At 44.3% G+C, this 27,150-nt stretch overlaps 1 protein-coding gene across 1 annotated transcript; it reads right to left on the minus strand.

The window, feature by feature from the left end:
* Nucleotides 1-1,113: 1,113 nt before the first annotated feature.
* On the minus strand, nucleotides 1,114-26,376 carry MAML1 (mastermind like transcriptional coactivator 1). The gene is made up of 5 exons (XM_064162099.1): nucleotides 25,898-26,376; nucleotides 14,953-16,365; nucleotides 12,404-12,673; nucleotides 8,338-8,452; nucleotides 1,114-5,582 (listed from the first exon to the last, which is right to left on the minus strand). The coding sequence occupies exons 1-5, from the start codon at nucleotides 26,264-26,266 to the stop codon at nucleotides 4,591-4,593; spliced, it is 3,159 nt and encodes a 1,052-aa protein (XP_064018169.1). The 5' UTR covers nucleotides 26,267-26,376; the 3' UTR covers nucleotides 1,114-4,590.
* Nucleotides 26,377-27,150: the final 774 nt, after the last annotated feature.

The following is a 27,150-nucleotide window of genomic DNA, read 5'->3' on the forward strand; positions in this document are numbered from 1 at the left end:
CATTTTGCTGCCTGTGCAGAAATGCTAACCTGTGGCTGCAGCACATGCTCCTCATTCCCCAATTTGGCTTGGGACTCTGCGTGCCATCTGCCTGCAAACATCATCTCTCTCTTCTTACGAGTCTCAAGAGACCTAGCTTGAACCCCCAAGGCCTGGTATTTTGAGGGAACCTGAGCATATCTTTGGAATTCTACCATTTTTCACAAGGCCTTGGTAGTTAATGACATCTTTTTTGTTAGTAACAACCACCTCTGCAGGTGTAGTTCCCAGCTGAAAAGCTTAGAACACCCAACCAGTCCAGAAGCAGTGGGTCTAACACAAAGACTTACCTTCAAAGGAGAGCTTTCTAAGGCCTCTTTACTGAGTTCTGGGCTCTTTAAATGGACTTTTTGAACTAAGCAACTGGCAAGACACGGCAGAGGAATCTGAGCCTTAGCAACAGGCTGAGCAGAATTGTGTTGGGATGAAGGGAAGCACCTCGTGAGGAACAATGGAACAGTGTGGCCAGTAGGACAGGAGGGGGTATGTTTCCCCTGTGCTCAGCACTGGTCAGGCCACACTTTGAGTCCTGTGTCCAGTTCTGGGCTCCTCAGTTCAAGAGAGAGGTTGAGGTGCTGGAAGGTGTCCAGAGAAGGGCACCAAGGCTGGTGAGGGGCCTGGAGTACAGCCCTGTGGGGAGAGGCAGAGAGCTGGGGGTGTGCAGCCTGCAGAAGAGTAGTTGAGAGTAATGAGGTCTGCCCTGAGCCAACTACCTGAAGGGAGGTTGTAGCCAGGTGGGGTTGGGCTCTGCTGCCAGGCACCCAGCAACGGAACAAGGGGACACAGGCTCAAGTTGTGCCAGGGGAGGCATTGGCTGGACGTTAGGAGGAAGTTGTTGGCAGAGAGAGTGATTGGCATTGGAATGGGCTGCCCAGGGAGGTGGTGGAGTCAACGTCCCTGGAAGTGTTGAAGCAAAGCCTGGCTGGGGCACTTAGTGCCATGGTCTGGTTGCTTGGATAGGGCTGGGTGCTAGGTTGGGCTGGATGATCTTGGAGATCTCTTCCAACCTGACAGATTCTATGAATGCTGAACTCTGCTCAGCTCACACAAATGTATGAAGTCACACCAGGGATGTTTAATACACTAGCAAAATATTTATTTTATAATGATAAAACAGAAGTGAAGGATTTCTTTTTTTTTCTTTTTGGGTGTGCACCAGTAATTGTAGTAAAAGAATAAGGGGATTAATGGACTCTTTATACATTTCAATGACAAAAATCCATAAAGGTTAGCATCAAATTCAACTGTTCTCCATTTACAAGCATAAAACTTACCATAATACCCCCCCACCCCCCCCCACCCCAAACACATATATAAAGAATTATAGTTTTAAAATCTATAAAAAGTAAAAAATATACAGTCAGAAGATCTAACTCTTATTCAAATCTTTAATATAAAATTGTAAACATTTATTTACACAAAGGAAATGTGTGTAACAAATTTTCGAGCACCCTTTTCGATTGAATGGTGGTTTTTGGAAGGCAGTGGATGTTGCACAGTGACTCTCTCACCTTTCCCACCCAACCAAGACCGCAGTTCATAAATAAAGCCATGGGCGGCTGGCTAGGTACAGTTCAGGGGAGATACATTTTATTGCTCTGAAGCTGCAGCAAATGGAAAGCCCAAGTGCATATACAGACTGCTACATGTTACAGGGCACAGAGGCAAAGCCCAGCCCCACCCATGCACCTATGTACACCTAAACCCTATCTGCGTTTCCATTGAACTGTTTCGCCTTTCCAACTGTCTGGTTGCGCTCTGTGGACAGGGACCAAAGCCAGAAGCAAAGGCTGTGCTTTCTATCAGGTTAAATGCTGTTTGGATCCTGTTCACACGTGAAGAACAATGGGCACTGTAAGCCAGTTTGCCTAGAATCCTAATTTGAGTTCAACAGTACCATGAAAAGGCCCTGTCACCTAATCCAGGTTCCTTCCTGAACAAACCCTCTGGTCAGGCAGGGCAATATCCACCTTAGCCTCCAGAAACAACGGAGGGAAAAGTACACCTGCGTCCTCCTGGACATTTAACTGGATTGCCTTTTTGGTAGTAGTAATGCAAGGAGCAGATGTTCTTTTCCTCCAAGTAGGAAATCACAACTGGATGGATTGTATTTTGACTTCAACTGAACAAAGTCTGTGTGCAAAATCTACTGGGAAACGTCTAGCAGATTTCACCACAACCTACACAGGGAAGAAAGAAAAGCTGGATCCTACTACCCTGTTACTTCTCTCAAGTGTTTGTAAGGGGGAGAAAACAAGTAGTGGCATGGAAGGATGCCACTTGAAATTATGAGGTCCCAAGCACCCCCAACAGGAAGGGAAGGCACACTGGTGCAAAGTTAACCCTTAAAAATAAAAATACAGCAAACACTCCTTCCCCTGCCACTGCTAGTTTATAGCTCTACTCTTCTAATGACACTTACCTTGGACCAGTTTTTGGTTTTACTTCCTAGCAAACCAAACTCCCTAAGCTCTTTTCTTCCTTAGATTGCCAGTACAAGAAAAGTTAGCATCAGTTATTTGCATCTCAACTACTTAGTCTAGAAAAATACCAGAAGTGTCAACAACCAAAGTCCCTAACACCTTTGTCTTCCCATCCAAAGACAATCTTTATGTTATCTTTTCAAAGCTCTAACGAGGGATTAAGTCTGCTTCAGTGAAGTTTATCCACTATTCAACGGTGGGATCCACTGATTGATGCACATCTGTCACCAACAGTTCAACAAGACACGATATCCAATCTGTTCAACAGAGATCATTCATCCACACTATCCAAGTGTGCTGGACAAACCATGGTTCATGCATATTTGGAAAGGGTTAAAAGTATTAGTGTTAAAAAAAGCAGTTTTTGAAAGTGCAAATTGTCTCATAAAGGAGCTGAAGATACAGTAAAATATTTTCCTTCTTTGAAATCAATGTGATCCTTCACTTCCCTTCACCCACTGTGGAAAAAAAAAACCCCAACAACAAACCCTCTCTCTGCAGTGCAGAAGACTCCCTCCTGAAGAAGCCAGTCGGTGTTGAAGGAAATTGCTTTTAAATCACAATTGCTGGGTTTGATTGGAAAGTTGAAAGGAGTTTTCCAAAAAGGGGGAATTTTAAAAAGGGAAGAGGTATTTGTGCATTTCAAACAAAAGCTTTCAACTTTTCTTTCTGTTTCAAAACAAAGGTTAAGGCAAGGTGGTTTGGTGGTGGATAGGGGATTTTTTTTGGTAGAAAGTAAGGACTTTGGAACGCTTGACTCGTCCCATGGTGGTTGTTGTCCTTCCTGGGACTGACCCCAACATACAGATAAGAGGTCTCCTCGGGCCGAGCTGAAGAACCAGCATCTGCTTCAAGGGATATTAAAGACATAAATCCACCAGTCTAGAGAGAGATCATCAAACTCGTCATACAGTATTTAAAACACAAAAAGCATTTAAAGGGGGAGACTTCCACATTAGAGCAACCCTGACACGAGTGTCCTCCCAGGCTGCCTGTGCTATTATTGCTGATAAGGACTCTCCACATTTCAGTCAAACTCTTTTTCTTTTTTTTCCACCTCGTTTTGATCCTGAAGTGACAAAGTCTTGTGCTCATTGCCGACGCTGGGGAACAGACTGATCTCACGAGTTAGTTTTACTTTTTACAACAAAGAAAACTAGATGAGCTGTCATGAAGCAAAGCCTTCATTTTAAATACATCTAACCTTTGGAAATAAGTTATGAAGGAAACAGGTGCAAAGTAAATGGCTTTACAATTCACGTTAAACCTACTATAGTTTAAAAGTTCTCCCATAAGAAATTCCCCCTTTAAACACAGCAAGGTATAAGCCAAGAACTGTGCCTCTCTACAACAGAGTGCAAACTGCAGCTTAAAAGACTACAATCTATTAAGACGACTACCTAGACTAACTGGCCAGGTTTTAATACTTTCTTTCATCTATTACCAGCATCTAGAAATATTTACTGTGAAATATCACTTGCTTACTGAGAGCACAGGCACATGCTTCAGCGAAGGGGAAAAGAAACCATTCCAAACCTTTTGCAAGCTTGCTCAGGTGCATACAGCCTCTGCTTCAAATACAAAGTCAGGAGGTTGATGGACTGTACTCTAACAGCACGTCAAGCTATCAACAAATAATGATTGCAAGTAATAGCTGCAGGAGACTAAGCCCTAACTGCAATTTGTGCAACTATTTGCTTTCTTTCTGCACTATCTCTGTGGAATTTCATTTTTAAATAATTTAAAAGAAAAAAAAAACTAATTTCCACGTTAGAACACTGCAAGTGAGATCTCGAAGGCTGGCTAGGACATGCACAGTATTTCTTGACCTTTTCAAGTGTGTGACTCCTTAGAGACACCAAGACAAGGCACACTCCTCCTGCAGACCCGCTTGGTGTGCCACGACCACGCATCGATGCTTGTTGAGAAGCAGCTCCAGTCCCTTTACCCAACCATTTGCCTCTAATGCCTGCAAGTCTCCTCAATGCCACAGGTTTTTTTTGGTCCAAGTGTTGCTTAAATTTCATGAAATAATTAAAAAAGTCAGCCCCCCACCCCCGGCCCTGTTTTAATGAGTTCCTAACAACTCATCCAAATCGTTCATCCACTCCTCTGAAGTCCTGTTTTTCAGCAAAGAGTCTATCAGGTCTGTGTCGCCAGTTAAGTTCTGAAGCCCATTATTGCCCGACTGGCTGCTGTAGGCAAAAGGCAGCTCTTGACTGGTTGTCCTCACAGGGTACCCTTGACTACAGTGCAGATTACCTCTGTTGGGCATTTGCTGATTTGGATTCTGGTTGAAAGCGTTCAGATCTGGAACAGTCTGGTTGATGCCAGGCAAGACTTGCTGTGAGGGTACCTGCTGCTGTGCGGGTGGGTTTGTCCGCTGTTGCGCGCCTAAAGACGACGACAACATCTGCCCAGAGACGGCAGCGTTCATGGAGGTCAGGGGTCTGCTGGTGCTTAGGCTTACCTGAGGCATTCCTGCGGCAAACTGTTGGTTGGCCATCTTTAGATGAGTTTGCTGCATGTGGAAAGAGGAGCTGGCAGTGAACGGTCCTAAGCCACTGTTTGCTTGTGTCTGGTTGTTAATATTAGGGATACCTTGGTGCTGCCAAGATGGATTTTGAGCCCCCATGGCAGCTGGTACTCTTGCCATCTGCGGCTTAGATAAGGTTGGATTCAGTGCACCTTTACTGTGCGGCTGAGAAATACTTGAGTTCGCTAAGGTGTTCTGCCCGTAGCCAGCAGGAACAGCAGCGGCCTGGCCCAAGCCACCCTGCCTCTGCATCGGTGGCTGCCCGTTGGCACTCGGAGTTGTGTGCTGGGGAACCATCTGGGTCATACCAGAGGGCAGGTTATACAGTCCCCCTCGCTGGATGTTCTGCATATTGGTGTACTGAGTCACCGCCCGATCCTGCTGACTGGAGCCCGACTGGAGCGGAGGAACAGAACTGTGCCCAGGTCCCATCTGAATCATGCTCTGCGTCTGAGGAAACATCCGTGGGCTGCTGGAGCTGGACTGTCCTAAGTTAGTGACCCCAGGCATGGCTGAAGACGAACCTACAATGCAAAGAAAGATTATGTACATTAAAACAATTGGTTCGGCCAGAGCCAGGGCTTGTAGACACTATAAACCAGAAGAGAGCTGCAGCTGCCTTTGTACAGGCCAACCTATGTGACCCACACACAGCCAGCAGTGCTTTAATGAAAGGGTGTCAATTGCTGCTGCACTTAGCACCTCCGCTTTGATCTCAAACACAGATATGCCAACGTCCTAAAAAATCTGAATACCACTTCTAAGAGTTCAGCATTGTCAATTCTAAAAAAATTAAGACTTTAAAGGCAGAAGTCTGGTAGCTCCTGGTGAACAAAGGCATGCATGCAGCCTTTGAAGTGCACGCACAATTTGCTGGGCTGTTAGAAACGCCACTTAATGCACACAGACATTGTCAGTTACTCTGTGCATGCAATGTGTGTCTCTTGCTGCACAACTGCAGGGTTCTACAACCAGTTCTGTGTCTTCCCAGTTCTAGGAATTTCCTCTAGAAATTTCTTCCAGAAATTTTTGGACAGGTATCTTTAGGATTTCCACAAGGAAGTGTTTGTTTGCTAACGTGCAATGTTAGTAATCAAAGAAGGTTAATTGGCAAAAATGTCTTTTTCACAAAACAAGGTCTTTGGTTATTGTAAATTCCAAGTAAAAAGGTTCTTCCTGTAGAAGCAGCAGCTCCCTACTTCAACAACAACGAGAAAAAAAATAAAGATAGAAAAAAAATAATAAAAGCACTGTGAAGTGTAATGTTCATAGAATCAGTCAGGGTTGGAAGGGACCACAAAGATCATGTAGTCCAACTCCCCTGCCACAGGCAGGGACACCCTACCCTAGATCAGGCTGGCCAGAGTCTCCTTCAGCCTGGCCTTACACACCTCCAGGGATGGGTCTCTACCACCTCTCTGAGCAACTCATTCCAGGCTCTTGCCACTCTCATGCTGAAGATCTTCCTCCTCACATCGTCTGAACCTCGTCTGAATCTACTCACCTCCAGCTTTGCTCCATTCTCCCTAGTCCAGTCACTATCTAATATCCTAAAAAGTCCCTCCCCAGCTTTTTTGTAGGCCTCCTTCAGATACTGGAAGGCCACAATAAGGTTACCTCGCAGCCTCCTCTTCTCCAGCCCAAACTCTTTCAGTCTGTCCTCATAGCAGAGCTGCTGCAGCCCTCTGAGCATCCTCATGGCCCTTTTCTGGACACTCTCCAGCATCTCCACATCCCTCTTGTAATAGTGGCTCCAGAACTGGATGGAGTACTGCAGGTGGGGAGTACTCATCTCCTGATGCAGTCCAGGATCTGCATCAGGATCTGGTTGGCCCTTCAGGCTGCAAGTGCACACATGTTCTCCCACCAAGGAAAATCTAACTACACCAAGACTTTCCCTGCATTCAAACAAAAAAGCAAGTTGCAGATTTTTTCCCCCTATTTTAAGACAATTAAGGAATATTAGCTCCCAATTATTATTCTTAATAAAAATAATAATAATTCAATTATAAAATTAAATTTTCATTGACTGCAAATTATACTGAATTAATTCCCAACAAACCAATGTTGGGGGGGCGGTGGATAGGTGGAGAAAGAGAGTCTTAGTGGAACACTGTGGTGTTGTACACACACATAGCAGGATTTCAGATGCAAAAAATAGTGAAAACCATCAGAAGACAGAAAAAAATCGTTCTAATAATGCTGATGTTCAAAGCAAAACATGCTAACAGGTGGACTACTGCATTTCTGCAAGAAAGTGGCAGAGGAAAGGCTATTTCAGTGCAGTATTTGAAGGTGACTGGGTTGCCACACAATCCTTATACACTGGTGACAAGTAACAAAACCCAGTCATAGCTCTGCTAAACACCACATGGTGATGAGCACTGTCAGAAGGAGGTTGTTGCATTTCTGCTTGCACCTTTTCCCTTCAGGATTTAATTCTGTGGCAAAATATAGAGTAAGAAAATAGAGCAAACCACTTTTTTTGTGCTCTGGCTTTATGAGAGAAAGACAAGTGGCTTCTTGATGCCCTGTTAAGTAAGGATGTTTCAGGTAAGGAGGTAAGTTTTTACTATTCTCCAGGTCTTCCACGTTCATGAAGCTATTGCAGCTTAACAGTAACATCATCTTTTATTTATCAGCATTAATACACCAAAGACATATCATGCTGCTTCTCCTACAATAAAACTCATGTAGGGCACTAAAATGTAATGAAGAGAAGTCAAATTGCATTCCCTTCCAAAGGCAACAGGGATAAGAATATTAAAGAATTTGAAACTCATGCTAGTAGATGAGAGAGAGTGATAGAGAATCACAGAATCACCCAAGTTGGAAAAGACCTCTAGGATCATTGAGTCCAACCTATCACCTAACCCTTCTAATTAACAGGCAGTAATGATGTCAGGCTTCAGAAAATGAAACTACAACAACAAAACAACAACAAAAAAACAACCAAACAAAACCAACCAATCAAACCCCCAAAAACCTGAATCCTCATCTATGGAAGTTAAGGAGAATCTACAACCTGTAAAGGAAAATGGTAGCATAAAAAGGCTTTTGGAACAATGAAGGTACTTAAGAACTTCATGCATTTCCAAGGCTTAAGTTGTCCCAGATCTCTGTGAATCTGCATCTGAATCAGTACAGGAATGAAAGTTTTAAGGTAGCTGTAATTAATTAACGTCAAACATTCAAAGCCAGGAAATGTGAAGAGACCAGACCTTGCTTTTCACTCTCGATGTTCTTTCTGCCATTATTCCAGCTGCCACATTTCCTTACCTGTGAACTGCCCGACCTGCTGCTGGTACGGATTCTGTGGTTGATCCTGATACTGGGGAGGTGGTCGAGTCAGATGCCTCTGCAGCTGCTGCTCCTGCTGCTGCCGCTGTTTCTCCTAGGAAAGGTCCAGTGCAAGACAATTAGAAGAACAAGTCAAGTTTTTTCCAGGGGTGACTATCTTGAATGAACAAAAGCTAATCTTCTATGCAGAGCTGATAATTAAAGGGGCTTCTGCAGCCTCACAGGCACTTCAGACCTCTGTTCAAGGTTCGCAGTCAATTCAAGGGATGAATGACAGCACCAGGAATTCGGGAGACAGCAGGAGGACAGGCCGCATTACAACAGCTACTGCAATGCATGTCTGAAGCAGTTAAAACATGGAAAATCTGAGATTTTTAGGGAGCCTTTTAATCACCAACAATCAACAGCAATTTGTAACAATACTCTAGACATTAGCAGGTATGCAAAGAGCAAAAGTAAGCATATGTAAGAAAACTGACAGGTACTTTTTTGCTCTTTATGCCCAAACCCATTTATTTTAGATCTCTCTTTAGAAATTAAAGTACAAGCCATTAAATATCACTAATGCTACACTCCAGTAAAAGCTGGAGATCTTTTAAAGCCCTTGCTTTCCAAAAATCCACACAAATGAATTTTTACATACCACAGATCATGGAAAACTGCAGAACTAAATTTAGTCACAGAAGCTGTGAAAGTTTTGCAATCACTCTTCAAAACCATTTTCTTAAGAGTGCACCAAATCAGTTGAAACAGACCCTACTAATGACTTGAAATAAACTTGCCTCTTTAAAAGCACATTCAACTCATCCTTACTTTATGATAAAACTATTTGGAAAAGAGAAGCAGCAAATTTTCAGTTAGGAAACTTTAAGAGAAAACAAAATCTAAAGCCTTGAGGGGAATATCAGGAGCTTATGCACTTGCACTCATAATACACTCAGAGATCTTGATAGTGTCAGCAGCCACCAGGCTGCTTTTACAATATGAAATGTACCAAGTGTAGTATTTCTGGCTCCTCTTCCACAGACATCATCAATCAGACTGAAATTCTGACATAACTAAGCAGTGATGCAATGCACAACTACCTGCTCACCTGAAAAGTTACACAGAGCACAGAATGGGGACAGAAATTCCCTTCCAAGAGTACTGGGGTAGAGACACAAGCACTAAGCCTTTGAAGAGGTGCTTAGTGCAAGGTAACAAATAGAAAGACAGACATTAACACCATCCTTTAGAAATGTCTACAACTACAAAGCTGTTGAGACACGCAGAGGAATGAAGAGGGCAGGCTGCCTGACAGAAAGGACCTGCTGCTTGCAGAACCGGTCAAACCTGAAAGGGGCTGGCCACAGAAGCCAAGAAGAGATGCCACAGCTCTGAGAGAAACCAAGAGCTGCAGAACTCGGCTTAAAAAAAAGAAAGGCAGAACACCAAATGCAAGGACATCTACTAATGCTACTTGAAACTAATCCTCCTGCAGATCAACACAGATCAACTCATTCAGAAGTCTGCATGGTACTGCATTCAGTACCACGTGTATCCAAAGAAATAAGTATCCAATTATAATCACAGAAGCACAGAATTAACCAGGTTGGAAAAGACCTCTAGGATCATCGAGTCCAACCTACCACTGAACCCTTCTAATTAACTAAACCCTGGCACTAAGAGCCTCATCCAGCCTTCTCTTAAGTACCTAATACTAACAGGGCCTAGCTTGAGTGCCTTATTTGGGATCATAGAATAGAGTCATAGAATCAGTCAGGGTTGGAAGGGACCACAAGGATCAGCCAGTGCCAACCCCCCTGCCATGGGCAGGGACACCCTACCCTACATCAGGCTGGCCAGAGCCCCATCTAGCCTGGCCTTAAACACCTCCAGGGATGGGGCCTCAACCACCTCCCTGGGCAACCCATTCCAGCCTTTCACCACTCTAATGCTGAACAATTTCCTCCTCACGTCCAGGCTGAATCTCCCCACCTCCAGCTTTGCTCCATTTTCACTACTTCTGTCACTCCCTGAGAGCCTAAAAAGTCCCTCTCCAGCTTTTTTGTAGACCCCCTTCAGATCCTGGAAGGCTACAAGAAGGTCACCTTGGAGCCTCCTCTTCTGGATCAGAGTCCCATTATCACTGCACAGTGCTGCAAGCTGTAGAAGTTAGCTGCAGAAGTTAGCTGCAGCTACCCTAACAAGGACAGCAATAAAATATTTTCATACTGTTTTATTCTCACTCCAACAACATGTGCTGGTGAAGAGAAGCAAATAGGTAGGAAAAACTATTTTAAGAATCATTTCAACACTGTGTTTGAGATCTGGTACTTAGCACCCCGTTAGTAACAGCACCCCACTGTTCAGAGAGCTCCACCATGTAGCTAAGCAAACCTGCATCACAGCTGGAAGAGCTCTAACAGGTCTAATAATCACCATTCTTTGTCCTGCAGTCTTTGATAGTCGACCTACACCACAATATTCCCTCAAGCCAAATTGGTTTTATCCCAGTATCAAGAACCTTTCTTTATCAATATTCATGCCATGTTCTTCAAAACACTGCCAATCATATTCTCCTGTTGACACTGAGTTCAAGGACTGAGAGGCTTTCCTGTAACCTCAACCTAGTCTTCACTATAAATCTAAGTCTCCAAATAATCAAAAGATGCCATTTACTGGCACTTGGCACAGCCACAGCTCCACCACTCTGTGGATTCTACTACATCCTTCCCCTCAAAGTGGGCTTTCAAATATTTTCAGTTCAGAGGAGCCTATCATTTCTTACTTTCTTAAAACAAGCTTCTGATGGACAGTTGCTGTCATAGCACATAAAGTGTGTCCCCCACTCCCTTCTCAACCATCACCTGTCCTTCTTTCACAGTCTCTCTTTCCCAAACTATTATTACAGTGAAAATCTTGCCTACCAGGATAACAACTCCCATCTCTAAAGCTGAGAACATTGGGATTTATTGGCTTCTAACAGTGCTGAAAATTAAGGAAATTACATATTCCCAACTGTTATTAGTTGAAGGACTCCAGAGTATTTAAAATATTTATGGTTTTTTAACTCTGAAAACAAATTCTCAGGGATAGATGCATTTCATTTTTTTCCCCCCATTAAACCATAGGCTCTTTTCCCCCCCTCATTAGAGACAACAGTTTCTGTGGCCCTTCTCTTCCTCCACTACCTTCACAGACAAAGCTTTTCAGCAGTAGAGATAGGTGCATTTTTTCAGACCTGAACACCAGGTTCTCCCCCCAGGGTCTCAAATCTTTATCTTCCACACCAGAGATTGGAAATTTCTCCACATGCATAGTGCCAGTGCCTGGAACGTGCCTGCATGGACTTCCAAATGCAGAAAAGCACTGGATGGAATAAGGCCCTTTGGGCTGATTCCCAGCTGAAAGACTTGCAGGATGCTGAAAAAAGCTTAGAAAATAGTTCCCACAAGGAGCCTGTGTGCTAAAGCAGCTTGCTGCAGTCTGATGGACAGCACAGTTAAATTCTTTTGGCAGGATCAGATGCAACTTGGAGGCAGATGTCTAATTACTTTCCCCAAATCAGTGAAAGATGTTTTAAACTCTGAAACATGAACTGCTGTGGATCTCACCAAGAAGGGCAAGAGGTACTATGAGCTCAGAGTCCCTTGCTTATTGCTTCAATTTTTCAAGCTCTGTAGAACACATCAACAGCATCCCAACCTTATTTTTCAGTTTTGCTGTGATTCCATTGGCTTTCTTCTTTCACAAGCAATTCTACCATCACTGGTACAGTACACTCTCTCTCTACCCAGGCAATGACTTGTATTTTCATACTACTCAAGTCTACCTGTATTTTAGTCTTTCTGTTCACCCCAGTGACTTGTAACAACAGAAAGAAGTTCATCCCAGCAATCAAGTGCTATATGTTTGTGTTACCTTCACAGAAGCAGAGAGCAGCAGCTACACCAAAGCACCTCATAGTTTACAGCCCTATTTTGTTCCACAAACTCTCTAATGCTGCTCCATTCACCAAAGCAGATCAGGGCAAAAAGAAAATGAGACTGCTGGCCCCTCTCACCTGCTCAGCTAGAAGATGTTGCTGTCTCTGCTCCATTAAGAACTGTTGCTTCTGTTGCTCCATGAGCAAGTGCTTTTGTTGTTGCTCCCTCTGCTTCTGCTGGTCCATCAGCATTTGGTGTTGCTTCATCACTGCTGCTTGCTGCTGATTGCTGAGATAAGGTGAGCTGCTGTGGTTCCCTGCCATGGAGACGCTGGGAGCCTGGGCACCCACACCAGGGCCCGGGACAGAAACAGGAACACGAGGAACATTAGGAGAAGGGGTTTGATCCTGCAGAACACAGGAGAAGTGACATGCGTTACAGATAGAGGCCAGCCCTCCAGAATGTAGTAGTCACACAGATGAGAAAAGGCACTTTCATGGAGACTTACCGTGGCTTACCACTTACAGGACAAGGACAAGAGACTTTGTTTTAAAGTCTACACAGGGAGGGGAATCATACCACAGCTCAGAAGCCCAGAGATTGTCAGTTATTGCTTTCACAGTACTTAATGACCATTAAACTGCATTTTGCCATCACGCAGCAGCTTCTGCACTTGTGAAGCTTTTAACACAAAAGGCAAAGTGTGATACAGTTTCCAGTTCAGCTACTTAATGACAGCCAGAAACCCATTTCTGAAGCGTCAGACAGAGAAGCAACAGTTCAGAGATAGGGTCGGAAGCTTCACAACATTTAGGAAGAAAGGCTTCAACTTCAGTCTCAAAGCACTTCCCTAAGCCCAGCTCTGTGTGCTTCTTCCCAGCCAGAGGGCTAGCACCAGTCACAAACAACACTTCAAATACACCAGTCTCAGTTTATTTTGCTAGCAGCTTTTCAAACACTACATTTAAGACTTGCATTCTACAAACCATGTACTTTAATCCTGACTCTTCTGTCAACACTTTACTCAGTGACTGCTCCTCCTAAAGTGTCTTCTCTCCTACAGTCACTTTTTTTAACTATCAGAGAATTTACTCTTTGCAAGTGAAATGGAAGAAGACTCTCACTGACCATAATGAGTCTTAAAAGTATTTTTCCACCAATCCATCCATCACCATATTCCACAGAAAGAAATACTACTACAGATAACTCTGCTGTTATTAATTTTCATAAGTCTGGGTTTTTTTTCTTGCAGTCTGAACTTGGGATAAGCAAAAACATGAAACGATTAGCGCCCAAGATCCAATGCTGTCCTCTTCCTACCAGCAAATACATTTGAAACTTGGCATTTTTTAGCACTTTAAAGCACAGTTCAGTCTCAGCTCTAATTACACAAACGAATAATGCTTTCAAATTCAGAATTCAGCTAATGGGCTGGTTCTCTCTGCAGCTTCATAAGAAACAATGAGCCAAATATATGTAATGCTGTGCTAAGTTGTTCTATCTGCAAGCTTTTGAGAAATTCTCCAAAAGCATTCATGAGTACTTCTGTTAATTCAGTGCAAGCACAGCAGTGCAGATGCAAGGTCACTCCCATGTTCTCCAGTGAGGGGAAAATGTGACACATAGAGTCATCTCTGCTCTCCCTCCTCCTCCTCCTGTGAAAGTGTGGTTAGGTTGCTACCTCTGCCAGCTTTTAAAGCAGAAAGGGGGGTTGTGTCTTATAAAGCATAACCTGAGCTCAGATTTTCATTCAGGTAGCAGTGTCTCTTTATCACAGACTCATCAGATCTTTCTTGGTTTGTTGATGGAACACACTACTAGAGTTGGATCTCCAAGGGCTTTTGCTAGAGCAACTTTAGTCCTTGTATAAAGTCCTTTTTTCTCAACAAACCCCCTACCTAGTGTGTGTGCTGCAAGCACATTAGAGAATCCCAGCGAGTTTCTACCTCCCATTACATACATTTTCACCTGGAGCACACCTGTAGTATCAGCTACATACAAGGCAAAGAAGCACCACCTGGAATTTTCCCTTTACAGGAAAACCTGAAGCATGTTGCTTCAAGCAGACAAATATCACTGCTACTCATTCTTAAAGATGTATTTGTCTCCTATCCCATGCTGCCCCAGTCCACAGAGATTTAACCAATAATGAATTCTTAGATGTGAAAAGCCCCAAGGAACACCCAAGAAAGGGGGAATGCAGCTTCCACTTCCATCTCTCTTCAAAAAAGCAGCAACCCAAGGCTTGTCTTTTTATAGTAAGTCAACTCTGACACAAGGAGGAACCAAAAAGAAGGTGAAGAAATCAAAGCTCCTTTGAGAACACTGTTTAACACTACAGTTTTACATGAGTTATTTTAGGCAAAACTTTACAAAGCATCCATTTATCTTTGTAAGCAGAAGCTTCTATGAAGCATGACATGAAGTATATTAAGCTGGAAATCACACACTGCCACGTGACTTAGAACTGGGTATTAAAAACTGTCCCCAGTGGAAAACAGAGTTCTTGACTCAAGAATCATTGATTCAAGAATCAATATCCCAGCTTTCTGCATATTATTCTCTTTAAAATCATGAGGCAACTGTTTTGAAACAACACCCAGAGACCTGTGCTCCAGCCTTACCTACTCAGTGGAAGAACTTAAGCCTGCTGCTAAACGAAGGTACCAGAGCCCAGAGCACTCACCTGACTGTGTGGCAGTCGGTAGGCAATGTTTCCAGGCTTGGGTTTCAACAGGATCATCCCATTTTGGTCATCATTCACGTGTGACAGTGGCGGCTGCTGGCGCTGCTGTATGTATGCCAGCATGGGGGACTTGTTCTGACCAGGTACTGTGACCCCCTGCTCGCATTCTGCTTTGTAATGGGAAAGAGGTTTGGTGTTCCCATAGTCCAGCATAGACCCTTGACTATTCACAGGGTTCTGGTTCAAGCTGTTTTGCTGATGACCCAAAATGTTCACATGGTAATTGCCTCCAGCTCTCAGGGAGCCTTTATTTCCCATATTAGGCATCATGAGCTTCTGGTTGTTGAAGTCTGGTTGGTAAACAGAAGGGCTGGTGGGATTCTCCATGGTGCATGAGACAGCCAGAGGACTGTGAGAAGGCCCAGACTGTGGCCATGTAGATAGTTGATTTGTTTGGTGGACTTGTGAGGCTTGCTGCTGATTCTGCAACATCTGGTCTCTCTTCTGCTTGGCTGCAATCTGCTGAAGTTGATGAGCAGAAGACATTTCTTTGGCACTTCCTGCACCCTTCCCAGGTAACAACACACCGGGAAGAGGCCTCTGGACATTCTGAGAGTGGTTTGATGCCTGCATCATGGGCTGATTAGGGTTTTCAGTCATTGACTGACTGGAAGGCTGAAACATAGCCTGAGAACTACCGACCGCTGGAGAAGCAGCACTTACAGGTACAGAAGCAGCACCAAGAAAAGCTGAACCTGATGAAGCAGATCTCACCTGAGGAGATCCCAACTGCTCCTGTTCAAAGGGTGCTGGGGAAAACTCAGTCTTTATGTTAATATCTTGTGGCAAAGGAGTCTGTGCAGCTGAATTTGAAGAATCTGCATCTTTTTTCTCTTCAAAGTCTTCATTAAAGAGATCCTTCATGTCTTCATCAGGCACTGATCTATTAAGCTCCTCGATAAGCTCCTTCCATTCTTGCTCATTCAGATTAAGATCAGGCATCAAGTTGTTCTGAGATATAGACCCCCCTGCTCCAGCAATCATACATGGAAGATCATCTACAGGCTCCTGCTTCAGCTCCTTGTTCAAACTCAAAGGAAATGAGTCATCAGCATCCCCACCTCCATTCATCTGGAGGCTGGAATCTGGAAGACACTTCTTGCTGATGCCATCTAGCCCCATTGGATGTTTTCCATTCAGCTGTAAGGTATCTCCATTGCCAGATTTCTTGTCAAGGTGATGGAGGGGAGACACAGGAGGCATTCCATTGGAAGAACCACTCACTCCACCAAGACCATCATCACGCCGCAGTTTCTTGGACACAGAAAACACATCACCATAGCCATTCTGCTGGTCTCCATTCTGAGGGGAAGCAGCACTATCCAGCTTTCTTTTCACAGTCTCATGGAGCTGCTGGAAATAAAAGGGAGGTTATGAGTTATATAGTTTTATGCTCCAGAGATTAGGATTTTTGTTTCTTGGCATAACATTGTCTAGCTCTGAATGTAACCTTTTTATTTTCTCCTGAAGTGCTTAATCTTTGCTTTGAGAAGATTTGCTTTATAAGTCACCACATGAGATGGCTTCCTCACTATAATCTTAGGGTGAACTATACCAAACAGAGGCACCTCCTTCAAACAAAACCAAGAGCTGCCACATATTTTGACAACAAAAAGCTGAGAAATGTCTGTGAGCTGAAATATATGATTTCTTTCCAATTCAAAATGAAGACAAATCTAACTCCCTCCCCCCCAAAGTTGAAGAATGTGAATATTCACATTTTAGATGAGAATAAACCCCCTGTATTTCATGTGGCCCCTGCAGATGTGGGATAATTGCTCTGTAAGACAGCTTTATAAAGTCACCTCACATTTAAATACTTAGAGCAAAAGAGAACCATTTCTCTTGTCATTATAATTTTTGGAGAAGGGCTATGTATATAAATTTTGTACACAATCACACTTTTGGCACTAAAAGCAGAAGCAGTTTGTTGCTAAAGCAACCACAGTTTCACACTTATGTAAAATGCAATCCAGAGTTCAGTCAATTCTACCACAGCAGAGCAACTCTGCTCCTTTCCTCCGTTCTCCTACAGTATCTGCCAGCTGCTGCTCTCTGCTCTATGACCACCCCAGCCCCGAACACAGCTCAGCAGTTGCCTTTGCACAGCCAGTGAATATTTTTTTCCTTGTAGTGCCACCTAGAAGCAACCGAAGGATACAGCAACAGATCTGCAAACAGAGTCTGAGTGTCTTTGTTCAGCTTCTTTCCTAGCAGCATTCTTTCAAATACAGAGTTTTTTCCACTGACCTCAAACTCATCCATGAACAGAATTCATGCAGACAGCAAAAATTACTGTCCATTTTTCTTTCCCTCAGGTGCAGTCAGTAAAAAGAATTGTGCTTCACTTGTGCTGGAAAGCTACACTGAGCAGACAAACCTGTAGGGCAGAGACACTTGGAAAGAGGTTCCATTAGCTCCCCTGCCCTGCACCAGATGTCTTTGTACATCTCTGCAGGACACGCAAGGAGAATGCCCACAAAAAGCACACCCATCTGAAGCGTGGTTCCCTGAACAACAGTTCTCTCAGATGGCAGAAAAGCAGCTCAACAAACAAACCTCAAGACAAGTATGCTTACTTTAATACTCCCTGCAGTCTCCACAAGGCAGTCCACTCACCCTTGGGGAAAACTGTCTCATCCAAGAGCAAGCAGGGGAAAGCTCAAGATCTCGGCACTCAAGCAAGAGGTTTAACACAGAGCCAGCATAAATTATCAGAAGAATTTTACAGCACTTGCCTGGGCAACAGCACTCTTTGATTTAAGGACAGAAGGACTGGTTCATAGTTAATTGTTGTGATTTTTTTCCAAAGCACTCTCCAGTTAGCTGATCTTCAGAAGAAAAACACTGTTTAAACACTTGCACGGGTAGCTGCAAACCTTACTGCTCTCTGAGAAATGGACTGCACTTTCCCAGGAGACCAGGATCTTCTAAATGGTTCGTGGAAATAACAGCACAGCAGTTCATTCAGAGGACCACCTAGTAGGACAAGGTGAGATGTATCTCGGAGAGGAGGCTGCAACTCAAATTCTCTTGCTTTGCACAGAGTCCACAGCTTGGATCAGCATTTCTAGGGTGTTTATCAAACACCAACTTGAAAAAATAATGGAAGTTTACTTTTTGTAAAAAGGCAAAACAGAAGAAAAGAAGGAAGCCTCAACTCCACCACAACCTTAGGCTTTCAGCAAGTTTTCCACTGTTTACTTAATACTCCAACTGGGAAAACTGAAGCTCAAGGTGGATGAGTAACTCGCCTAAGGTCATACGATGAGTCAAGCACTCAAAGGTTCAGGAATGGATCCTCCTTAATACCAAACCATTAGTGAAAAACACACTCTCTGAAAACTGAGGTACAAGTAGTAACTTAGTTTTGTACTCTGCATGTATTCTTCTTGCAGTTGGAATACATTTTTACATTAAACCAGAATATATACCCACTGGGGTCACCACTATCACAACTCAAACTGTAACTGGGATGTTGGTAGCACTGCAGCTGTAACTACAAACAGCTCTTCAAAGGCTGCAAACTCACCTGACTTGCTGAACAAATATTCCAGAATCTGTCCTAAGGTCTTTGCTATTACACTACACCATTCCCAATAATATACAGCTAACTAGTCCAAGATTAAATCATCCATGCTTATAAATGGCATTTTCTGTAGCCTAGAAAAAGATACAGACCTCTAAAAGCCATCCCAGGCTCTTTCTGCCAATAAAAACACATAGGAGCTTTCCTATCTATATGAGGGTTTAATAGTCATAACACTCAGATAGCTGATTCTTGGTGCTATCTTGACTTTACTTGCTCTAGACAAATCATCCTTTCACCTAAAACTGTATCCCTTTGTCAAGAAAGAAAATTAAAGGAGGAATATAAAGAAGGGCAACTTTAATTCACGTTGTAAAATTTGGGGTTGTCTACTTCCAGCCTTGTTTCAGCTCAGGTAAAACTAAGCTTATTTAAAATATATTCTGTCTGTACACAACAGCCAACAGACACATAGGAAAGAAAATCTATCCCTATTAGAAAAGATTGAGCCCAGTTCACAGCCAGGACAACTGGGTTTTGAGTTTTAGAAGCTTTTCACCAACCGCACTTGCAATTCCTAGTTCACTTCTGATATTAAAAAGAGTTTAATAGCTGATGCAGTCAGCTATCTACAAAGCAGTCAACTAACCAGCTTAAAACTAACCCAGTAACACTGCTCCATTTCCCACCTCTTTTCCTCACTCACTAGAAGACAGTGCTATAAAAATTCATGGGAGTCAATAGCTATGGGTTCCTTCTCTCCCACCAGAAATATATCCTGATACCTTCTATTTACTCCTCTTTAAGTAACAGAATCTGAAATTCTCACACCAAATGCAATCACACAAATACTCTGCAAATAAGGGAACTTTCTCCTGTGAAATTCCTTTCTTACATGCATTTCTCACATGCTACCTCAGCCCTTAATTTCCTAACACAAAGAATATTACACTCAGTTCTTCTCCAATTTGTGTCTACCCAAATAATCTGGTTTTAGGGGAAAAAAATAACAAGGAGTATGTGAGATGAAAGTCAGACTGCAAGCTATCTACATATTGTGCTGTTCCAACAGCTCAAGGCAAGAAAAACCTGTTCTCTTCTGCCAAAACTCAAAAACCAAAACACAAAAACCCCTGCTGACAAACTGAAGCATAGTTTGCTACTTGCTAACAAAACCTCTTTAATTTTACTGTCAACTCTTACTCTGTAAGGCACAGTGCCCCTCTGGTATGCTGTCTGTGGTTTCCTCAGCAGAATCAATCAATTTTATTTATAACACAAGCCAATCCTTTCCATTGTCACAAGATTGGATACCAAAACAAATTCCCATTTTTTCAGCCCACTCAACTTCCAACCAAAAGATGAACCTCCAAGGTCTCTGCTATTTAGCTTTGCCTAACAGCATTTATCCAAAGTATTTAAACCAATGTAGGCACAGTGAAGAGTAAGTGGTATAAACAAGGCTCAGTCATTTGGCCCAGGACAGGACAGGAGTTTCTCAAAGAGCCACTGAAGGGCTGCAGGCTGCACCCCCTCCACACCGTATCATCAGAGCTGCATTTTATCCACGTGAGCAAAGCAGATAGTTCTCAGCATGTAATACTTTTACTTGGCAGGAGCACACATGCAAGTCAGGCAATAATTGTGGATTCCTCATCTGAGGAACACAACCTGATAAAAACCCAGGTGACATCCATCGCAACACAAGGGGCATCCAGCACAAGCAGCCTCCCATCACACAACTGACAGCACATACAGGCTGAACTGAACCAGGACACAAGACCACAAGGCTGGAGATGGAAACATGCCCAGTCAAATGACACTGCTTTCATCAGAAAATGGGCAGCACACAAATAAATTTGATAAACTATGTTTAATCTCTGTCTAAAATCCACCCAATTTTACCATATTCTTTGGTGGTCTTACTGCAGGGGCAACCTGGAAGACTTCATGAAAGCTGTTCACAACCAACCACAGCAGCCAAACAGAAGGATACTGGAAAAGCCTGCAAACTTCATCCACAGCTTTTCTGTCAGCACTGGCAGAGTTCAAAATTTCAGAGCCCAGCACAATGCTCCCTTACTGCCTCAGTGGGAAAAAAGGGCATGAAAGTACTGCTGATGAAAACGTGGCACAAAGTTCTGATTGTGGGTTGGGTTTTTTAATTATTATTTGGAGGGTTTTTTTTTAATAAATTGATTTTTTTTCAAGATAAAAAGATTATTCTAAGAATCAAAACAGGAGTCTGAAATGCTCAATACTTGAAACTAGTTTTAGATAGTAATCTGACATTTTAATGCGTTAGGACCTAACAAAGCATGAAAGTTCAGCTCACATTGTTCACTTCAAAGTAAGAAATCCTTCATCATGCAGAATTTTTCAGCTGGGGAGAGTCAGCTAAACTACTTTTGTACAAATGCAGCAATTTGTTATACTCTGAGTCTTGTAACTGAAGTCAGTATATGCATATGTAAACCAAACTGTGGACAAGTTTCATTTCTTTCTAGGGAAAACAACGCTGAATGACACAAATCCCTACCGAAAACCAAACCAACCAAACACCAAGCATGGCAGAAACAAAGCTTTATAAAAATCTGGGTCTTACACTGCACTTTTTAGGCTCCACAGAATGTTCTTGTTTAGTTTTAAAAGCATCTATTACAGAGATTAAAATATTCTTACAGGATTCAACAGGGCTTTAATTATTTCGTGGTTTATTTGGACTAAGTTTACCATTTTGGTCTCAGAATTAAGTTATGTCTACAAAGATTAATCATGAAATACCAGTGAGATAAAGAGAGTGGTGGTCATTTTCAAAGCAGAAACCACTTATTACTCTAGACACACACAAAAATGTAGTTCTAATGCACTTCCTAGCTAGATACCAACATTCTCACCTAGGAGGGGAAGCCAAAATGGAATACATCCATTTTTCTGCCTTGGAAGTGGCACTATTGCAGCACAGTAAGTTCCCATGAATCAGAGCTTACAGTAGGTCCTCTCCAGACACAGATTCTCCTCTCCTGCCTGGCCAAGGACAAGGGCCAAGATGACAACCTCTTAAGCTCAAACAACAAAGCAAATACCATATATCAATTTGAGACAGAAAACATTTTGACTACATGACACGTTAAGAACTTCCCATTTACTGTGCACCTACTCACAGCTTCCAAAGCCTCACTCCCTTCGCGAGGAGAGCATTTTATAACCCCATGTGTGCTTGCATTCCACTGCATTGTCAGAAGCAAGCTGCTGGACTTATTTTGACTTTTACTTTAATTCCAAAAGACTTTTGTATTTGGGTGACTGCCTGCTGGAGCAAAAAAGGGCTGTGGATATGCATGTCTATAAATATCCCAAGCCTGCATTAGTCACAAGGGGCAGCTTCTGCTACAGGAATTGTTCTGCTGAATCAAAAAAAAACCTGCTGTGCCTTCAGCTGCAGTGCCGGATCCTCCACCTCGCCTGAACTTAAACAGCAGCAGCACATCAGTCACTCCCAGATCCTTACGATTTAGGAAGCATCACTGCATATCTAACTAATCTAGTGAGGGAAATGTTTCAAACAACAATACCTCACAGAGAATTAAAAGGAGACAAAGAAAAACCTGTCTGAGTTGTTGGGCAACAAACTATCAGACTTGTCAGCAAAAACAAACAGTGGTGGCAAGACTACACTGCACAATAGTTATGTATAAATAATGTGGAAATAATTTGCTATTTTTGTGGTAAAACATAATTTTGCAATTCAGCACCCTACACCACAGCTAACACAAAAAATGAGGGCTTCTGAATTGAGATTCCTTAGGGGAATGCTACTGAGGCTTGTCAGTACTACCCAAGCAAATCTGTTCCCCTCGGTTTATCACTTTAGGTCTGTTCAACCAAGAAATACTGGACTGCTCTCCTCATACTGAAATTTCTTCTTAGATGTTTTACTGGCTGACTTTGCATAAATTAGCACCAGCCTATTATTAATGAAAAAAGTCCTATCACTGCCAAATAAATGCTGGGCTGCTCTCAGCTTTAAGACAAAGCATTCCCAAGGCAGGTCACTGACTAGATCTTCTCTGCCTCTTCCAGAAATGCTGTTCGTGGCTTTGCAGCAGTCATAAAGCAAACCACCTGCACAACAACTGCACTAAGGTGGGGAGAAAAACAGTCAGAAACAGGGACCAGGTCTCCCTTCAAGAGGCCACATGACAAAACAGGGAGTGGAGATGAAAATCTGGATCTTGCCATTCTCCCCATTCCCAAGTCAAGGAAACGCTTTCTGCTCAGCACAGAGATAGGCTACGCTGGAGTCCAGCAGAGAGACACAAGAAGCCAGTCTTTCTGCTGCAGGGAATTTCATTCCTAGAATGAAATTTCTCAAATCAGAACCTGGCAAAGAAGAAAAAAACATTCTAGGGGCAAGTTCTGTCTCTTCCAAACTTCCCTTTTCCTCAAAAATGTACGATGAACACAACGGACAACACAATATCCAAACACTAAGCATCTGCTACTTTAAACATAGTCTTACTAATGCCATCTTAAATAGCAGAAAGGTGAAGTAAAATTCCCATTAAATACTGGTCCCAAGATTTTAAGAACTAGGAAGGCTAATGTCTCTTTCACCCTTTTCCTCAAATACATGACAGGACTATGTGGTGCATCAATCACCCAAGGTATCTCTGTATCAATATTGTACTCTTAGTTTGTGCGGCTCAAAGTTTAGAGCTGCTTAGTAAGAAAACAAAGGGTGAATCTGCCCCTTACTTCTGCTTGTAAGCAAGATCCATCCAGCTTCAGGATCTCCAAAACTAATGGAAGCAAGAAACATCTGATTTTGGCCATGTGAAAAACCACCCAAGACGTTAGGAAGGCAACAGCAGCACTCTCATTGCCCATGGCTGTGGTGAATTTGCAGAAGATGCTCTGAAGTACAGCACCTGAGAGCACACACACCATGCACTGGTCACACTTGTGGCAGTGAGGCTTCAAGTGCTTCTGCTGCAAGTTCTCCAATGCAGGACCACAAGCTCTTTATATTACCTGCATTCTCTTTCAAGGATCAAAATAAATGCTTGGTTAACTTTCAACACATAGCAGCAGTTTCTAAGAGAAGATTCACATGCAGCTTCATGGAAAACTCTGGATCACAACAGCAGTGATAGCTGATACAATGCATGCTCCACTGATCCAGCAGCATTCTTTTGAAAGGAATGTGTCCAGGATATTTTAAAACAAGATAATTTTGGTGTTCATCCAAACTGTATTGAATGTTGCAAACCAAACCCACGTCCTTCCCATACAAAGCACAAGCTTGGTCTTGATAACAGCTGTATGATTGCTAGAGGTAAAATACCAACCTACAGGGGTGCCTTTTGCACCAAGGAAATGAAATTTGTAGAAGGTTTTTGTTGTTGTTGTTTTTCAAAACTTGCAATTACTAAGCAAACCAACTTTACACCCTAGTAACGAGGTGATGAATCAGGAGCTGCAATTAAACTCACAGTCATGTATCCTAGGAAGGAAACAGCAGGCCAACACGAGGAAGAGTCATTCATACACTAAAATCCTCTTCTGTTGTGTAAATTGGGCACTGGCAGAAGCTTCCTGTACAAAAAGGGCTTCCCCAGATGTGCAGAGCATTTCAGAACCTCACTGCTGCTCAGAGTCCTTATTATAATGGATACTAATTAGATCAAATCCACATCCAAAGCAATTTAAAAGAAACACCACCAAAGAATTAGAGACATCTTTCATTTAGAAGATCAATATGAAGACATGTGGGGGCAGTTTAACCAACAGGATTTGACATGCTAAAGAGCTCCGTGCATTACAAAAATACACATTATTAATGCATAGAGCACTGGATGCAAAACGTCTAAGAGCCCAGACGAAACACACACAAATCCCCCCAAGTATTGAGATAATAAAACACGAGTTTGAGTTGGTTTTGTTCTCACACAAGTTTACGTTCAAAATCAGACTGCTAAAGAGCAACCCATGAAGTTTCAGAGAATCACTATCAAGAATGCAAAATGTTTCTTGTCTTCCAGGACCCTTCCTTACCAACTACCTGAAGTGCTCTGTGTCACAAGTATCTGAGTCTTCAGGACAGTCAGTATGTCTCAGATTCTCATGCACACATTAGCAAGAATTGAAACGATTCAGCTGAGTAACACCTTCAGTTCATCCTGTAAATACAAGCTGCAGACATACTGCCTGGCACTAGTTACCTTAAAGCTGGCATTACTGTGCCCCACGTTTCTCTGCCATACCCAAGTTTACTGTGAGCTTCATCATTATTCCATTTTAAAAACTATAACTAAGAAAGGTCAAGTCGGTAGAGGACCACATCCTCTCACACTTCTAACCTAACCATACTGCCCCAAAAATCTGATCTAATCTACACATTAACCTGGAATTGTCTCAAGTTAATGCAGTGTGTCCTTTTAAACACATTGAACAGAACTTTGTCACTTGCATGCAGCCCACCACTTAGAAATACCTGGGTTTAAGACAGACAAGCATTAGGATAGGCAACCTATAAAGATTATCCTACTAACCTACATTACTGACACATTAGTACACAGCAGTATAGTTAAAAGGCTCAGAATGTTAAGCAATTGCTATCTTGATATACAAACAGGGCTGTGTGAATGCATCCTGACAACCAGAAATGCTAGAGAAGCCAGAGAAACATTAAGATTTTGAGCTAAGCCAGTTTTTAAATGGGTGGAGTGGGATTCCCATAACGTTCACACCCACTGAAGAGAGTGGCAAATAAGCAGCTGCCTTTCCACAGAAATTCTTTCCAAAGTGAACCAGAATTAATAGGTGCATTATTTGTTTCAAAAACTCCCCCTCGGTAATAGGCATGTCCTTATCAAGTGACTCCACTAAACCCAGACAGCCTAAATTAAAGATATAAGCAAGCAAACAAAACAAATCCAAAGACACCACAGTATTAACAAGGCTCTTCTGACAGTTTCTGCAGAGACGTTTTAGGTCAGCCCGAAACACAGCTCACAGAACGCTACTATGAATGACTGTAGCCACCGCAGAAAGCCAGCCCCTAATCCTACTTCAAAAGGCAACTGCTTTTATGTACCCTTCCAGCGCACAAGGCTGACGAGCGCAAACAGTCCTTCGCCGCTGCTAACTTGTAACAGAAGAGACACCAGCGCTCCGCGGAGCACCACCAACCCCAGCCCTCCCATCGCATCAATCGTAGGAGCCTGTTTTCCTTCTTCAATCCAGGACCAGCTCCGCAAGAGAAGTCGCGGCGCCAGCCAGGCACGATCACACGGACAACCGGCTCCCTCCTCGGCCCCAACCGCCCCCGACCGGGAACGAGCCGCCCCTTACCGCGATCAGCGTGCTGCTGCGGCCGTGCTGCTCGCCGCTCGCCGCCTCGGCGTCCAGGCCGTTCGCTCCAGTCCTGTCGGCGCTTCCCGCGACGGCTGCGGCTGGCGGAGGGGGTGCGGGCGGCGGCGGCGCCGGGGGCGGCTGCCGGTGCTTGCCGGCCCGCTTGGCCTTGGCCTGCAGGCAGCGCTGGTGCAGGGCGAAGGTTTGCTGGCGCTCCAGCTCCAGGCGCTCCGGCGACACGGCCTGGTAGCGGGACTCGCAAGCGCTGTGGTGGCGCCGGCAGAGCTCGATACGCCGGCGGAGCCGCTCCATCACCGCGCTGTGCCGCGGCACCACGAACTCCGCCATGGGGCAGGGGGGCAGCACCATGGACCGGAGAAACGAGGGGGACGGCCACCGCCGTTCACCGGCACCTCACACCGGTCCCCGCCATGGCGGGGACTTCCCCCCTCAGACCTTCCCCGGCCTCCACCGCTCCTCCCCCCTGCCGCAGGTCTTACCTAAACCCCCCGCCGGACTCGCCCCCTCTCCGGTTCCTCCCACCCGGCCCGGCCCGGCGCTTGCTCCGCTACCTCCGCCCCACTTCCTCCTTCTCCCCCGAGGCCGGTGCCGTTTCGCTTCCCCCGCTCTCCCTCAGCCCTGCCCGGCGGCCACTGCCCCCCCTCTCCAGGACCTGGTTGGAGCCCGCTCCGCTGCCCCCGGCGCGCCGCGGCCCGGCGGCCAGCTCCCTCAGGCACGGGCCGGCCCGCAGCCCTGGCTCCCCATTGTTATCCGCGCCGCCGCCATCTTGAAATTGTTTTTCCCCTCAAGAGCCGAGTTGAGAGTAAATAGGCGGAGCTTCCTGGGTGGGGGCTACGTCACGCCGCGCACAGCGTCACGGGCCGTGAGCGACAGCCTCCCGCACCAACCGGAAAGCGCAGCGGCGTGGGCGGGCAAGGCGGCTAGCAGCAGGCGGCGCCAGGGGGTTTAAAAGGCACTAGGAGGGAGGAGGTGGAGCTGCGAGGATGACGCAGCCACTCAGGAAGGCCAGCGTGCGGAACGCGACATGATTGACAGCGGCAGAGCCCGCCCCTGCTCACCCACGCGCAGGGGCAAGACTCGCTGCTCAGCCCTTAGGAGCTGGGCTCAGAACCGAGTCTTAAGCGCCAAATCGCGGTCACCGCGGAGCTGTGGAGCACAGGAAAACACAGACCTTCAGCAAAGCGAACAGCCGACCCCGCACAGGGACAGCGCATCCGCACGAAGCCAGTGCC

Source organism: Pogoniulus pusillus, chromosome 22 (assembly GCF_015220805.1).
Source record: "Pogoniulus pusillus isolate bPogPus1 chromosome 22, bPogPus1.pri, whole genome shotgun sequence".
NCBI classification, from domain to species: Eukaryota; Metazoa; Chordata; class Aves; order Piciformes; family Lybiidae; genus Pogoniulus; species Pogoniulus pusillus.

Coding starts and splice junctions, on each gene's coding strand:
- MAML1 (XM_064162099.1), bottom strand. CDS start 26,266: ATGGTGCTGCCCCCCTGCCCCATGGCGGAGTTCGTGGTGCCGCGGCAC. Junction 12,674..14,952: donor ACCGACTGCCACACAGTCAG/GTGAGTGCTCTG, acceptor TGTGTTCTGCAG/GATCAAACCCCTTCTCCTAA. Junction 8,453..12,403: donor AACATCTTCTAGCTGAGCAG/GTGAGAGGGGCC, acceptor GACCTTTCCTAG/GAGAAACAGCGGCAGCAGCA.